This window comes from Artibeus jamaicensis, unplaced genomic scaffold (assembly GCF_021234435.1).
Source record: "Artibeus jamaicensis isolate MK-2021 breed Jamaican fruit bat unplaced genomic scaffold, CSHL_Jam_final contig_477, whole genome shotgun sequence".
Lineage (NCBI taxonomy): Eukaryota > Metazoa > Chordata > Mammalia > Chiroptera > Phyllostomidae > Artibeus > Artibeus jamaicensis.
In genome coordinates, this window is record NW_026521854.1 from 1,015,624 (window position 1) to 1,033,414 (window position 17,791).

General features: G+C 39.6%; 1 protein-coding gene across 1 annotated transcript in view; it reads left to right on the top strand.

Moving 5' to 3' along the window:
* Positions 1 to 17,791, top strand: part of EBF2 (EBF transcription factor 2) — a 192,182-nt gene that overhangs the window by 158,671 nt on the left and 15,720 nt on the right. Inside the window, exons 11-13 of the mRNA XM_037167136.2 lie at positions 8,784 to 8,872; positions 15,908 to 15,973; positions 16,054 to 16,231. Coding sequence (XP_037023031.1) covers positions 8,784 to 8,872; positions 15,908 to 15,973; positions 16,054 to 16,231 — 333 coding nt within the window. The remainder of the gene's footprint in view (positions 1 to 8,783; positions 8,873 to 15,907; positions 15,974 to 16,053; positions 16,232 to 17,791) is intronic.

Genomic DNA, 17,791 nt, shown 5'->3' on the forward strand with positions numbered 1-17,791 from the left:
ATAGTCTTAGAATCATACAATGCAAGAGCTTACACAGGTTAGAGGCCACTTAGCCCAGCCTTTCGTCTTTGCAAATAAATAGACCAAAGTCCCCCTGGCCTTCAAGGGGGCGTCATTGGTCGGGGTCTGGAACTGAGGCAGAGCCCAGGCTGTGCTGGCTTTATTTCCATCACACCATCAAATTCTATGAAAAAATTTAACTTGGGTACTGGCAGGGAAGCTCTGTTGGTCGTAGCATCATGCCAAGCACCAAAAGGTTGCAGGTTTGATCCCCAGTTGGGGCACATACCCAGGTTGCATGTTCCATCCCTGCTGGGGGCACATATGGGAGGCAACTGATCAGTGTTGCTGTATCGCACCGATGCTCCGCTCTCTCTCTTTCCCTTCTTCTCTCTCAAAAAATAAACATATCATTGGGTGAGAATTAAAAATAATTTAACTTGGGAACATTAAAATGTTCATTGAATGTTGCCTTTGAATGTTGAACATATGAAGCATAGGGCAGAAGGTAGATGGGAGGAGGAAGTGGAGTGAGAGAGAGAGGAACCAACTCAGCACAAAGAGGGCAGATGTCACAGAATCAATAAGCAGAATCAAAGTCCCTTGAAGACACAGACACCGTGTGGGAAAAATGGAGTGGCAAAGTCCTAAGGAGATATGAGGGCAGGAACTAATCTGTGGAACTCTAAGTTTCTCCCCAAGTTAAGCTGTATTTTTAAGCCTTCCTGCCCTGACTACAGAGTGACCATCTTTGACCAGTGTCACGTGGAGAGGTGCTCCTGATGAACACTCTCCCCTCTGCTTGCATGTCTAAGTCCATCTTCTGATTTGGCACATGTCTGGCAGTCAGAGATTTTAGCTTTCTTAGGCAGGCTTAGCCCCCATTGCTTTCGTGTGCTTAGTGAGACTAATTTAGAGTTGGGACTGGTGAGATCCTCTGGTTCCGTGGGCAGAGCTTTAGTAGACGGTGAGCTCTGTGTGCTGCTGATGAAAATGAAGATCCTTTGCTGCAGGCAAGTGCACATATGTGCAGACACACAGCTGGGCTCAGACTTCCTACACTTTTATGGTCTCTTGATGGCCACCACACACCCCACCATGGTCCTAGGCTCCAGCTGAAGGCTTGCTAGTGAGGAAAGCTGAACCCCTGGTGGTAGACCCGTTGAGCACTCAGATCTTCCCTCACTCCATCAGCTTCATTGTCTTCTCCTAAACTCCTGCAAAGGAACTCCACTGGCCCTCCATGTGGCCATCTTGATGGTCAGCATTCCTATCGGTCAAGGGTAGGAATGACCTTCTGCCTGCAGTGTCAGTGCTGCTGGGATCAGGGTGGATCAGAACTTAACAAAGAATCTCCTTTCTGTGTCAGCTAGTGTTCCCTGTAGTTTGGGGAACCAGAAGTGAAGACAAAAGCTGCAGTAAGCGTTATCTGGTCTCTGTACCTCCTTTTAAGGAAAGAAGAAAAATCATATAGAATTTATATAGCTCACCAACCCTTTGGGAAAATTAATATTGAGTACCAGCCAGCTTTTTATTTTTAAATAAGTGGTTCCCAGTAGATATTTTTAGTTAAAAACTATTTACTTATAAAAGAAACCCTTCACACATTGCTCATATTGGCCCCAGTTTACATCTGTTTGTTAGGTCCAAGATAGGTAAGTAACCTCATATCTTATACCTGCAATCAAATGAGAAATGACACATAAGATCCAGGCTCTCAAGAGAAATATTATGAAATCTCAAGGTATTGATGAAAGTGTTTCCAAGGCAGATCCAAATGGGATTTAGATTCTGTGGCAGTTGAAATGTGTATTATTAAACTCCTTAAGCAAACCCGAATGACTCCCAGTGGAAGATTAAGACATTCTATGTATAGCAAAGACGAAATTCTCATGTCTGAGTTCTCTCTATTGAATTCCCCTTTGATTATCTTCTGCAATATTTAACTTCATGCCATGCCATAATTATTTAATAAAAGGTAAATATAAATTATATTTCAGTGGGGATATGACCTTTTACCTTAATGTTATGTTACTAAAGAAAGACATAGATAAATAGAGCCTATAGATCAAAGCGTATTTTTAATTTACTCTGTTTTTGCCTTGCCAGCATTTCCCTGTGTCCCTGTCAGCCAAGGGGTTGGCAGGACCCCTCAGCCCCGACACTCCGTGGGGTAGAGAAGTTGTAAATTCACTCTGATGGTGGAGGCTACTGACCTGGTTGATCCTCAGAGACAGTCTTGGTGCCGGTCTTGGGCACCTCAGTCGCTACCTGAGGTTTACTTGGCTGCTACCAGGCCCGGAGAGATAGAACACCTGGGGAGGCAGGGGGAGGAGCTGGGGTTCCAGATGAGGCTGAAACTACAAGTAAGATACAAAACAACTGGCCATTTGGGAAGTCAGTTTGGAACCAAAGTAAAATTCATTCAGTCCCACCTCAAGTTGGAGGGTTAAATCAGTTTTCCTCTTATGGTTTGGTATTGACTAAACAGTTTGGGCTTGGTGATTTTTACTTCAAAAGTGCACTTGATTAAATGAAATTGTGTATGTGTATACATGTGTGTGGTTAGTCCCTGTTCATATAGATCACAGTGTGTTTACTGTGTTTACTGCCATCTTGCTCATAGTAGGGGCTCACATAACCCATCCCACAGCTGATGCCTGTGAAGTCTGGCTGGAGCCTGCCAAACCAAACCAAGCCAAACCAAATCTAACCAAAACCAAACCAACCAAGGCAAGCCAAGTCAAAACAAACCTGACCAAAACCAAACCCAAACCAAGCCAAACCAAACCAAACCAGACCAGACCAAATTAAACCAAATCAAGCCAAACCAGACCAAACTAAACCAAACCAAACCAAACCAAACCAAACCAAATCAAATCAAACCAAGCCAAACCGAACAAAACTGAACACTCGACCTAAGAAACAGATGACTACATATTCAGATGACTACATATTCAGTTTAAAACATGAATTGCTGACCCAGTGTGGCCAAGATCATTTTCCGTTTCTGACTTAGGTGGGTGGGGGGAGGGGAGGGGCAGATAAACCTGACATTCCCCTTGTCCTGGTGGCTCTCCATCTAATAGGAGAGAACGGTGGGTACAAATGTGGGACGAGTGCTCTGAAAGGGAACCCTTTAGCTCCATGCCACCTCTGTGCACTGGCCTGAGCCCAGCTTTAGAGGACTTGCCTACCAGGGAGGAAGGACTGATGAGGAAGGCGGTGAGTGGAGCTGTGGGTGGTGGGCACCTGAGCTCCAGTGACAGGGTGGGAACCAGCCTGGGAGCGGCCACTCAGGTGGGGAGGAAGGAGCCAGAGCAGTCATGGGGGCCTAGGGGACCTGGTGGGGGTTAGATTTCCTACCCTGTGGGATAGTCCCTTACTACCAGCACATTGTGAGCGCACCCATAAACATAATTTCTGCTTTCTCCATATAGGAAAATTGGCACCTCAGGTAACAAAATGGTACATATTTGAACAAAGACGAGGCAATGATTGATTTAGAGCATTTTGTCACCACGTCTGTTTGCCCTGCAGCACCGGCAGCTGTTTGTGTTTGCTGATTGATACCAAATGGGGCCTTGTCCCACAGTGACACAGAAGTCAGGCAGCCTGGGCTTCTCTGCAGGGCTGGAGAGGAAGCCTGGGACAGGTGGGGGATGCAGGGGGTGGGTGACAGGAAGCAGAGGGTGGCACAACCACTTTTCAACACTTTCTTGGCTCTTCACCAGCTCCCAGCCAGTAGCTGAGTACTGAGGTGGGGTAGTCTCTGGCCCTGGGGGCTGCTGGCACTCCTGTCTGGGGCTGGGGACCACACGGCCAGTTGCACAGCAGGGAAAGTTAAGAGCACAGGCCTTGGACTAGAGAAGCCGGGTCCACCTTCACTGCCTGGAACTGCATTTACAATGGGGATAAAACCCACGTTGTGGGGTTGTCACGAGGATAAATGAGCCGGTGTGTGTAAAAGACTTAGCATAATGCCCCAAACAGGCTGAGCCTTTGGTAAATTCTAACTATGATAATAACGGTTTTCATTATTGCATATTACTGCTGCTAAAAACCCTGTTCTTAAGGAAGAAGTCTTCAGAAATTACTGCTATTATAACACTAAGTGGGAAAAACAAGTTTATAGAATGATTCCGATTATACACCCAGGTCTTCTTACACGAGTTTCTGGGTAAGATGGTACTGTGAGTGCAAGCCCCACCGCCAGAACACAGAGGAGGATATTTCCAGGAAAACATAAAAGTAAGAGAATTCTAGTATTCATATATGAAACCTGGCTGTTGTCATCACTATGCCAAGAATTTTGTGTGGTCAGTTTGGGGTGCGAGACAGAGGTGTGCTGGCAGGGGTGTGAACACCAGACTCATCCTTCCCCTCCTGGAAAGCAAGAGCAGGGCCGGGTAAAGACAGAGGAGACCTGGCAAAACCTCCAGGGCTCCTCTGCCCCCACCTCGCAGAGTGAGACCAGGAGGAACAAGCAGGAATTGGATCTTCACTGGAAAACAGGTTACATAACAATCCTTATTCACAGAAGTTGTCATTTATGTGTAAGGAAGACAGATAATCTCTTACATCAAGGGCTCAGACAGATTCCAACTCTTATTTTTACTGATATAAACTGACTGTGGGAGAAGTGAATCAATGAAGTATGCAAGAATGGACGGGACTTTGGGGTGGCAGAGAAAGCACTTAAATACAGAGTTCTAAATTATTGTTAATATGATGATGACGCTTAATGTAAATAGGAAAATTAATGCCTAAAAGAGACCACTCATTAAAAGTTTAATAACAGTAGCATCAGCTGATGATGGTAAACCAGCAACAAAAATGTAAATGTGGAGAGAATGGGATGAGGAAACAAAAGGTAAGCAAAAATTTTTATAGATGGAGGGGCTCAACAGACTCGAATAATTAGAAAAAATATAATATTTTTAAAGAACTCTAAACGTATTGCTTTAAATTAAAATAAGATGAGTCTCTTCCTAATCACTAGGGGAAAATATACATGTAAAACTATTGGAAAGACAAGGATAATGTGGAAGGATAAGTTTATTGTAGCAACTATGTATAAAATATGTCAAATAATATGATCAAAAAGATAAATAATACATTTAAAGCATTACCCAGGAACAAAGACAAGACAAATATGTGTTAATTCACAAAATTCTTAATAAATTACAAAAGGCAGATATTCTGCAAGCCACGTTTTAAAATCTAATGCAATTAACTAGAATAAGTAATGGACAATTTAATACCTAACCATCTAGAAATTTTAGGATATTCTCTTGCAAACAAAAGGAAGGTAAACTTAGAAACATGGGCTATTCAGGAAGCTAGAACAAAGAGGTGGGGGAGAACCATAAATAAGACAATTTTAAACAAATTATCATGTACACTCGATGCTAAAACATTTGAAATCTTGAGGACATGCACAATTTTCCCAGAAAAATACAAGTGGTGTTGAGATATAAAGAATGACCCCAAGGTTTTTGATTGGCAGTCTGATGGACATTTTACCGAGAATGGCAGGGCTAGGGGTATCTTGGGTGGGAGGAGCCTAGGGCCATCAGGGTGGGAGTTTCCAGGCAATAGTTGGAATAGATGAGGCTGAATCTCTGGCAAGCTGTATGGCACATACCTCAAGGTTTGTGACCTTCAGCATGTGGCTTGATGCAGAAATCAAGGGGGCCCCCCGGCGTGCTTGCTGCAGGAGGGTACAGCCACACAGAAGACAGTCTTGGCAATGACCGGAAGAGCTTCAGCATCTGCGAGGAGTTTGAGGAAGTGCTACGCTGCCGGCTGGTGGAGGAGCAGGGCTGGAGAACTTCGGTGAGGCAGGCAGCGAGTATTCAGGACAGCCCACTGGCTGTTGCATTTCCAGCAAGAGTGTGTCAAGTGCTAACTGGAGTTTAAGATCAGAATGGAAAAGTTCTTCTTGGTTTGACTAAAATGTTACTGGTGACCTTGGCAAGCTCAGTGTCACAGGGGTGCTTTCAAACTTTCAGTCAAGAGGTAATAGTCATGTTATATAAGTTTTATAGAGAGCAGGATAAAATATAGAAAGCTTTTCAATGTATTTTTTCAAAGCTGGTGTAAAATGAAAATCAATCAGAAGTAGGATAGCACCATGCACACATCCCAGTCATTGATACACACAGGCTCCCAGCAACAGCTGACGGCGACTGGCGCTTGTTGACAGTCTGTTCCGGGTACCACTCTAGGGAATGTAATGAGGACTGAGTCCTCACACCAGCAGTCTTAACAAAATATTAACAAACTGAATCCAGAAATATGCTAAGTAAATTATATACCACACCCACAAATACAAGTTTAATTGTGAAATATTGGGAAATCTACTATAAAATACAGTATAAATTGGTGAAAGGAGAAAATTCATATGATCACAATTTTCTGAAATTCTGACAAGTTCTGATAAAAATTTCTTAACAAAGCCTGATAACTAATATCTGTCTCAACTAGCCAACACCATATCTGTTGGTGAAATGTTAGTGTTTTTTAGAGAACAGCAAGCAAAATATCCACTAACGTTCTCACTTTAGACACTGTTGGGAGAGTTGTAGCCAACACAAGAGTAGAATTAAGAGAGTTAAATGGGATTAATATACTCATTGGAAGGAGACAAAATGGCTATTGCATGTAGATGCTATTAATGTACAAGCTTAAGAATGGACTCCCAAAATAGAGACATCTGCCAGGGGTTTGGTTGCAAAATAGCAGGTAGCTACAATTGGTTAAGATCTTTATGTGCCAAGAACTGTGCTGAGGCATTATAGAAATTGTTTCATTTAATTTTGAGGGCCAACTCATGAGATGAATTTTAAACAAGAGCTCTCAAATTTATGGTGGAGCTGGAATTGAAACCCAAGATCTAAAGCCGATTCTCTTAGTGACTATTCCATGTATGGCCACACACAGTCTGCACAGACACATAAAAACCTAAAGTATTTCTAGGGGCCAGAAAACCACTTAGAAAATGCGATGAGAGCGTGATCACATTCACGATAAAAACAACAAAAAGTGAAATACATAACAAAAGTTAAAAATGAACAACAAAAAAACTTATTACCTATTCAATTAGTAGTGCATTTTACTGGTGGATCTAAAGAAGAATTCATATATGTGTGAATGTGTATATATTGTATGTGTGCTGATCAGATTTGGAGTCAGGATGGCCTATGGTTTTTCTACATGTAGTTCCTACTGACAAATTGGGATATGATATAATGGCAGTGTTAAAAATAATATAAAAGTGTTTTTACAAGGGAAAAAGACTAATTTCCAATAGAAAAGAGAGCAGAAACTATTAATGGGTGGTTCATAAAAGAAGAAATTAAAATGTTCAACCTAACTGACAAAGAAATAAATGTAAGTTAAAATAATGACATACATGCTGACTGTTGTGACTTAGTGGGTTGGGCGTCCTCCCACCAACTGAAAACCTGCTGGTTTGATTCCCGGTCAGGGCACATGCCTGGGTTGTGGGCCAGGTCCCAGTAGGGGGTGGGAGAGGTAACCCATTGAGTTTCTCTAACTCTCTTTCTTCCTCCCTTCCCTTCTAAGAATAAGTAAAATCTTTTAAAAAATGATGACAAACTTTGCTGAAGGGAGTATAAATTTGTACATTCTTCTGAGGAGCAATTAACAGTGGGTGTGAAAGACCTTAATATAATCATAGTTTCTGGTCAAGTAATTCTAATTCTTGAAATTTTCCAATTGAAATAATTAGAATTGTGTGGGAAGAATAATTATTGCTCTGATATTTATAATAGCAAGAAATTGGGGTCATGTTAAATGCCAAACATCAGAAAACTATTTAAATAAATTATAGATTGTAGAGTGGAAAAAAATGCAGGGGTTTTAAATAATATTATAAAAGAAGATTTAATGACCCGGGGAAAGTTGGATTATATTGTTGTAGGACAAATTTAAAAAGTAAAGGGACAGAGGAAGAACAAGAGAGGATAAAGAAATCCACTCCAGAAGTTTCTATTTAGTAGAACAGAAATGCTGAGCTGTGTCACTTGTTTATTCACTCACACTCATCGCTGACACCAAGTGCTTGCTGTGGGCCAGGCACGGTCTGCAACAGAGAGAACGCAGTGGCAAAGCGGAACGAGTATGGAATTTGATCCCATGGGATTGGCAGTGCATGGTGGAGCCTGACATTAAACAAATGTGCATATAACAAAATGTAACTGAACATTCTGAAAGCGTATTGTGCATAAGAATGGGGTTTAATGAGAACTAACCCATGGAGGTTATGTGTGTGTGTGTGTGTGTGTGTGTGTGTGTGTGTACACATATATATGTAAATATTTAAGAGAATAATTAAGAAAAAGAAGATATTTAGGAGTAGGTGATAAAAGCATACCTACCTGCAAAAGAAAAGAGGTGAGGGAGGAAAAATAAAGTGAAGGTAGTTTGTTGTCTTGAGAAACTGGGAAATGTTTAATCGTATAATATTTCTGATTATGTTAGACTGAGCAGAGAATTACAAGTGTGTGCACTTAAGGCAGAAATGATAAAGACAATCGTAATAATTCTGAAATTTTGGAATATCATTCTAATGGAAAAACATTAAATTATTATTAACTCCAAAGTTATGTGTGAAGTAACGAATGTCAAGAGCAAAAATCTTTAACTGGTTCTTAGATGGGTAATAGCAGGACCTTCCTGTTTCCTAGGGAGGACTTAATTAGAAGTTTGCTTTATGGTCAGGATACATGCTCAAAAAGAGGACTTTTATTTTGCAGCATTAAATGAACCCACCATAGACTACGGCTTCCAGAGGCTGCAGAAAGTCATCCCCAGGCATCCTGGAGACCCTGAGAGATTAGCTAAGGTAAAACACTTAAATTGACACGTGGAAACCTTCTTATAGGGTTTCAGCAAATTTAGATAAATCTAGCAACTTAAATCCCTCTAAAATTAAATTAGGTCTTAAAATTTGGCTAAGCTTTAAGATGCACATAAAATATTTACTAACTATGAAGTATGCTATGATTAATCTTTGAGGATCTATGAAACCTGAAAATTTAGGCCTGTAAAAGAGATACACTATGAGCTTATAAAATACTGCCAAGTTGATGAAAATAAATAACTGTATAATTGCTTAAAAGTGTAATTTCTCACTCCTTTGTATTTAAATATAATTGTATTTGCCCATAATTGTAGGAACACATTAATCCACAATCAAGTATTCATTGAGGGCCTACTATGTATACAGGCATTTAATGAAGTGGAAAACACCTCCATCTATAATTTCTATGAAATGCATCACTTTTAAATGAACTTGCTTATGAAAATTATATCATAAATCTAACATTTTAGCTTTTTAAAAAATATATCAATTTGTTAGGTATTCAATTAATGGGAAATTAATAAATTTTAACATTGATATTTGCATGTTAAGCACACACATTATAATGAGCTATGTTCTGTTTTCTGTACTGTGAGTAAAATTTAAGTACCACAGTTGCTTCTCCATCACACCTTTATTTTCCACTTGGAAAACTCCCAGCCCCACTATTAAATTAGATGCTATCTGGAAAGTAGGTTAATAGCAATTTAAAAGGCTGTTAAAAACAGGAGGTGGAAAAGACAAAATGAGAGGAAAGGGATTACTAAATACTAATTCTCTCTGGTTAAAGTGAACAGAGGGAAATATTATTGAAAGAATTCATCTTTATGAGAATAAAAGTTTGCAGAAGTCATTGCCAAGTTAATTTCAGTACTATGGACAACTCCTTGGCAAGTGGCTAAACACAGGCCAATCAATCAATTTTAAGAATACTTGGTTGAGAGATCCAACCAAGTAGTAGTAAGTGGAAGCTACACTAACCTCCTCCCAGGACCAATCTGGAATTGCAACTACATTGTAGAGAAAGCATCCTGAATAAGCAGCTGAGCACTAGCTGGAAAGAAGCCTTATAACCATGAAGAGACCGAAGAAACCACTTCACCACAAATGTGACTGGTAGGGAGTGCGGAGGAGGCACACAAGAGCTAGCTGGGCTCCCGTGGGTGGCAGCTGAAGTTCTGGAGGGATACTTCAGTGGCCGGAGGTTTCCCCCTGAGAAGTGTGGGTTCTAAATCCCAACCTAGGCTCCCTAGCCTACAGCACCAGAGCCAGAGAGGAACCCAGACATCCAGCTGTGAGAAGCAGCAGTGTTTCTCTCTGCCAGGGACAGGTGCCTGGAGATGCAAAGAGCCTCTTAAAGGACCAATGCACAGAAGTTCCTTTGCAGCCACTTAATCCAGTGCTCCAGCAGAGGGAGGGCAGAGTAGACTAAAGAAGTTTGAGGAGAGTCTGGGGCTGGTGGCTCTGGGAAGAGAACTGAAATAACAGCTGTCAGGATCCCTGTGCTGAGCCATCCCCCATATCTCAGAAGCCACCTTTCTAAAGCAGAGCACTCCCCTCCAACTGGCATCAGCCCGACAGGAAACAATACCCATGCCCACAGGAATTACTCAGCCCCACCCCATGGAACTTAAGCCAGGCTGCTGCTTACAGACTGATTAGTTTAACAACTGATTGGTTTAACTAAGGCAGAAAGTACAAAGAATCAGCCATAATGGGAAGACAAAGAAACAGACCCCAAATGAAAGATCAAGAGAATTTTCAGGAAGAAAAACTAGATGAAATGGAGGCAAGCAATTTATCAGATAGAGAGTTTAAAGTAATGATTGTAAGGATACTCAAAAGCATGAAAAAAGACATAGACACCATCAAAAAGGACCAGTCAGAAATAAAGAATGCAATATCTGAAATAAATAATGCACAGGAAAGAATAAACTGTAGGTTGGATGATGCAGAGGATTGCATCAGTGATTTGGAAAACAAGGTAGAAAAAAGAACACCCAGTCAGAGCAGCAAAAAGAAGAAAGAATTTTTAAAAATTAGGAAAGCTTAAGAAACACTTTAGACAACATGAGGCAGAATCCAAATCATGGGAATACCAGAAGAAGAGTGAAAGCAAGGGATTGAGAACCTTTTTGAAGAAATAATGACCAGAAACCTTCCTAATCTGGTGAGGGAAAAAGACATACAACTCCAGAAAGCTCAGAGTATACCAGATAAGTTGGACCCAAAAAGGCCTACACTGAGACACCATACATCATAATTAAAATGACAAGGCTTAACGACAAGTAGAGAATCCTAAACACTTCAAGAGAAAAGCAGGTAGTTACCTACAAGGGAGCACCAGTTAGGCTGGCATCTGATTACTCAATGAAAACATTTAAGGCCGGATGAGAGTGGCATGATATACTCAAGGTGGTAGGTAAATAGCAAGGACCTAGCCAAGCAAAGCCTAGCCTTGCTAGGCTACTTTACCTAGCAAAGCTATTATTTAAAACTGAAGGAGAAATAAGGAGCTTCCCAGACAAGAAAAAGCTAAAGGAGTTTGTTAACACCAAACTAATACTGCAGCAAATGCTAAAGGCTTACTTTAAGAATAAGAAGAAAAAGGGAAAGAAAAAAAAACAGAAGAAAACAGTCTAACAATAAAATGGCAGTATATATGTATCTATCAATAATCACCTTAAATGTAAATGGCTTAAATGCTCCAACCAAAAGACAGATGGTAACTGAATGGATAAGAAAACAATATCCATATATGCCACCTCCAAGAGACCCATCTCGGATTGAAAGATACACACAGGCTAAAAGTAAAAGAATAGAAAAAGATTCATATAAATGAGAAAAAAAGCTGGAATAGCAGTTATATCTGACAAAATGGACTTTAAAACAAAAGCTATAGTAAGAGACAAAGAAAGACACTATATAGTAATAAAGAAAAAATCTAACAAGGGGATATAACCCTAGTAAACATTTATGCATTCAACATAGGAGCACCCAAATAAGTAAAACAAATCTTGATGGACATACAGGGAAAGAGTGACAGAAATACAGTCATAGTTGGGGATTTTAACACCCCATTAACTTCAATGGATAGATCTTCCAGGCAGAAAATCAATAAGGAGACGGCCTTAAACAACGGACTAGATCAAATAGATTTAATTGATATCTTCAGAGCATTTCACCCCAAAGCAGCAGAATATACATACTTTTCAAGTGCACATGGAATGTTTTCTAGGAAAGACCACATGTTAGGACACAAAACAAATCTCAATAAATTTAAGAAGATTGAAATCATATCAAGCATCTTTTCTGACCACAATGCTATGAAACTATGAATCAATGAGAAGAACACTGAAAAATATGCAAAAGACATGGAACCTAAATAACATGTTATGAAACAATAAATGAGTCAACAGTGAGATCAAGGAAGAACTCGGAAGATACCTTTAAACAGATGAAAATGAGGACACAACAATCCAAAATCTATGGGACACAGGGAAAGCAATCCTAAGAGGAAGATTCATAGCATTACAGGCCTATCTCAAAAAAAAAACCCAACCAAGAAAAAGCTCAAATAAAAAAATTTATCTTAACATCTAAAGGAACTCAAAAAAGAACAACAAACAAAGCCCAAAGTAAGTAGAAGACAGGAAATAATAAAGGTCAGAGCAGAAATAAATGAAATAGAGTATAAAAAACAACACAAAAGATCAATGAATCCAAGAGCTGGTTCTTTAGAAAGATAAACAAGATTGACAAACCTTCAACCAGACTTATCAAAAAAAAAAAAAGAAAGAAAGAAAAGTACCCAAATAAATGAAATCAAAAATGAAAGAAGAGAAATAACAACTGACACCAAAGAAGTACAAAGGACTATAAGAAAATGTTATGAGCAACTACATGCCAAGAAACTGGACAACTTGGATGAAATAGGTAAATTTCTAGAAACATACAATCTTCCAAAACTAGATCAAGAAGAATCAGGAAGAACCTGAATAAACAGAATACACCTAGTGAAACTGAAGTAGTAAGCAAAAAACTCCCAAGAAAAAAAGCCCTGGACCTGATGGCTTCACAGGGGAATTTTACCAAACATTCTGAGAAGAACTAACACCTCTGCTTCTCAATTTATTTCGTAAAACTCAAGAGAAGGGGAGGCTCCCAAACTCACATTATGAGGCCAGCAGTATCCTAATTCCAGAACCAGATAAAGATACTACAAAAAAAAGGAAAATTATAAGCCAATATCTCTGATGAACATAGATGCTAAAATCCTCAACAAAAGATTAGCAAACTGAGTACAGCAATGCACCAAAAAGATCATACACCATGATCAAGTGGGATTTATTCTGGGGATGCAAGTTTGGTACAATATTTGCAAATCATTATTTGTGATTCACCACATAAACAAAATGAAGGATAAAGACCACATGATCATATCAATAGATGCAGAAAAAGCATTTGATAAAATCCAGCACCTATTTATGATAAAAACTTTCAGCAAAGTGGGAATGAAGGTAACATATCTAAACATAATAAAGGCCATATGTGACAAACCCACTGCCAGCATCATACCCAACATGCAAAAACTATAAGTGCTCCCCTTAAGATTGAAAACAAGACAGGGATGTCCGCTTTCACCTCTCTGATTCGACAGTACTGGAAGTCCTAGCTACAGCAATCAGACAATAAGAAGAAATAAAAGGCATCCAAATCGGAAAGGAAGTATTAAAACTGTCTTTATTTACAGATGACATGATTCTGTACATAGATAACCCCAAAGATTCTACCAAGAAACAACTAAAACTAATAAATGAATTCAGCAAAGTAGCAGGATACAAAATTAATATCCAGAAATCAGTTGCATTTTTATATGCTAATAAGAAACTAACAGAAGGGGAAGTCAAGAAAACAATCCCATTCACAATTGCTTCAAAAAGAATAAAATACCTAGGAATAAATCTAAGTAGGATGTAAAAGATCTATATTAGGAAAATTATAAGACACTGAAGAAAGAAATTAAAGAAGATACAAATACGTGGAAGACATGTGTTCATGGATAGGAGGAATTAACATCATTAAAAAGTCCATACCCAAAGCAATCTATAGTTTCAATGTAATTCCTATCAAGATTCCAAGGACATCTTTCACAGAACTAGAACAACTATTTCAAAAATGTATATAAAACCACAACAGGCCACACATAGCAACAGTGATCCTGAGATAGAAGAATAAAGTTGGAGTAATCAAGCTACCTAATATGAAAGTATATTATTAGGTGGTAGCAATCAAAACAGCATGGTACTGGCATAAAAACAGACACACAAAGTAGAACAGAATAGAGCCCAGAAATAAACCCACATCTTTATAGTCAATTAATATTTGACAGAGGAAGCAAGCACACATACAATGAACTAAAGGCAGTTTATTCAATAAATGGTGTTGGGGAAACTGGACAGATACATGCAGAAAATGAAATTAGACTACCTTCCTACACCCACACCAGAATAAATTCAAAATGGATCTAAGACTTACATATTAGACCTGAAACCATAAAAATCCTAGAAAAAAACATAGGCAGCAATATCTCAGACATTGCTTATAGAAATTTTTTGTCAGCTATATCTGCCCATGCCAGGGAAACAAAAGAAAAAATAAACACATGGGACTATATAACACTAAAAAGTTTTTGTACTGAAAAGGAAACCATCAACAAAATAAAAAGACAACCCACAGAATGGGAGAACATATTTGTTGATACATCTGATAAGGAGTTAATATCCAAAATTTACAAAGTACTTGCAAAACTCAACACCAGAAACAACCCAATTAAAAAATGGGCAAAGGACCTGAATAGATGTTTCTCCAAAAAAGACATACAGAAGGCCAACAGACATGAAAGATGCTCAGCATCACTAATTATCAGAGAAATGTAAATAAAAACCACAACGAGATACCATCTCACATCTGTCAGAATGGCTATCACCAATAAATCAATAGACAACAAGAACTGGTGAGGATGTGGAGAAAAGGGAACCCTCATTCACTGTTGGTGGGAATGCAGACTGGTGCATTCACTGTGGAAAGCAGTATGGAGTACCTCAAAAAATTGAAAATGGATCCGCATTTTGACCCAGCAATCCCACTTCTGGGAATATATTCAAAGGAACCCAAAACACTAATTTGAAAGAACATAATCACCCCTATGTTCATTGCAGTATTTTTTACAATCAGCAAGGTATGGAAACAGCCTAAGTGTCCATCAACAGATGAGTGGATAAAACAACTATGGGACATTTACACAATGGAATACTACTTGGCCGTAAAAAGGAAATTTTACCCTTTGTGACTGGATGGATGGATCTGGAGAACACTATGCTAAGTGAAATAAGCCAGTCAGAGAAGGAAAATTACTATATGATTTCACTCATCTGTGGAATCTAATGAACTAACAAGGAAAATGGGGACAGACTCATCAGTGGAGAACAGGATGGCAGCTTTGGTGGGGGTTGTGAGTGAGTAGAGGGATTGAGCTAAAAGGAAAGAGGACTCATAGACATGGACAGCAGTGTGGTGATTGCTGAGGGGAGGAGTATAAGGTCACTAAAAGGTAATGTTAAAAAATACAATAAAGATTAAAAGGAAAAAAAAACAATACTCTGTTGATTAGAGTACCAGATCATTCAATGGAATTATCTGAAAGTAGGTCTTAATAAAACTCTCGCGGCATTATTCATTTTAACCAGCTCCACCCTTGATTTACTTTTTTTTTTTTGCAGCATCAGCATTTATGGATCCATTTTATCTAGGTGAATTCCATGTGGAGACATATTTGTAAAGGGATTTATACATATGAGTATATTCTACCTCTTGAGCCATGTATAGGACTTCTTGGCTAGTACTTACATTTTAGGGGGATGTCTGGACATTTTATTTTTGTATATAATTTTCCTTTCCGATTGTCATCTGGGGCTTTACTTTTGCTTATACCCAGCTCTTTGTTTTCTTTTCCAGGAAATGCTGTTGAAAAGAGCCGCGGATCTGGTGGAGGCCCTGTACGGCACACCACACAATAACCAGGTTAGGTGCTCACATCTCAGACTCCATTGAATTTGACTCTTCATGCTGGGTCTGATGCTCACTTCACTGCCGTTTTGTAGGACATCATTTTGAAGCGAGCCGCGGATATTGCTGAAGCCCTCTACAGTGTCCCCAGGAACCCCAGCCAGATCCCGGCTCTCTCCAGCTCTCCGGCTCACAGTGGCATGATGGGCATCAATTCTTATGGTAGCCAGCTTGGGGTCAGCATCTCAGAGTCAACCCAGGGAAATAATCAAGGTATGACATTTGTCCGGGTCAAAACTCAAACAGCTGAGACATCGAAAAGGTTGGCTCTGCTGGAGTGGAAAGAGTTAAAGTTCAATTCATACACCATCAGAAGAGTGTGTCCCCAGATCAGCAGTGCGATCACATACCGTTGGGTTATCTCGACATGATAGCCAGTGTATTGTTATTGGATTTTGAGTTGTTAAGGTACCAGGTAAAATACCTTTAACTAGAAATATGGAAGGACCAGACTGAGTATTTTGATTTTAGAAGGGTTAGGCATACTGAAACTAGATTTACAGGTAGTATTTGAGTAAAATTTATACTTCTGCTGTTGTGATCATCAGACTGAATAATGGAAAGAAGCTGACCCATTGCCATTATTGTTTATTATACCCACCTCTCTCTTCCTAATAGCCAAGGGTGCATGGCTTGGTTTTATTTGGTAACTTCTTTTTGTGTATTACCCCACATATAACATATAGCAACGAGTTTATATAGTTAACTATGCTTTTACATGTAAAGTATATCATATAAATATGTTTGTCATTGAGGTTGATTATATTAAGGTACTAAATTTATCATAAATCATTTTTAGAAGTAAATATTCTTAATGATGTCCCTAACCTTGACATGGTTTTATTTCTGAATTCATTCATCCATTGGACAGAAACTCCTCATTCTCATTCCCAGGGTGAATTTTTTTATGGTTATTTATTTATTTATTTTTAGAGAGAGGGGAAGGGAGAAAGAGAGGGAGAGATGCATCGATTGGTTGCCTTTCACACACCCCCAACAGGGCACCTGACCTGTAAAAAAGCATGTGCCCTTACTCCTAATCAGCCCCTGACCTTTTCGTTTGCAGCCTGGTGCTCAATCCAGTGGGCCACAGTGCCCAGGGCAGTTTCTTACAGAAGGGTGGGTGGGATATATTACTTTTTATAAATTTGGAGTTATATTCTAAATAGTTTTAGAGACATTTTACCCAAAGAACGTTATTTCAGGATACATTAGGAGATGTCTCTGTGCTGGAGGTTCAGAAATATGGGGAGAACTCATTGTTCCTTTCCCCATCCGACTTTCAGGTTGGACTCACCCCAACTCAATTACTAATGCTTCCAAGTCTGGTCAAAGAACAGCACACTTAAATGAACTTAACACTTTCTGAATGAAGATGTTCCTGGCCCCTACCCAGGGTGTGGTCATTGACATTTCCCAAGCGGTGACCCGAAGAATAGCAGTGGCCCTGGAGATGCTACTGGAATGGCTTTTGCCCACAGCTCCAGAAAAGATGCTAGGGTGTGTTCCATTTGGGAAGTACTAGGTTAGCAAAGTTAAACTGGCGTAGTTATTCTAGGCCTTTTATATGCCTATCTTCAAGGAATGGTTGCAGTATGCAACATCCACCACAGTCTGACCGCACGATGCTTTTCTCAGTGATACCTGTTAATCTTTCATGGGGCTCTAGCGCCCTATGAAATACGATTTGGGAGATGTCACTGTTCACTCATTCCTCCGCATAAATGAGCAAGGTTGACTGCAAATGTAAAACAAGAGGAAAGAGGGACTCTG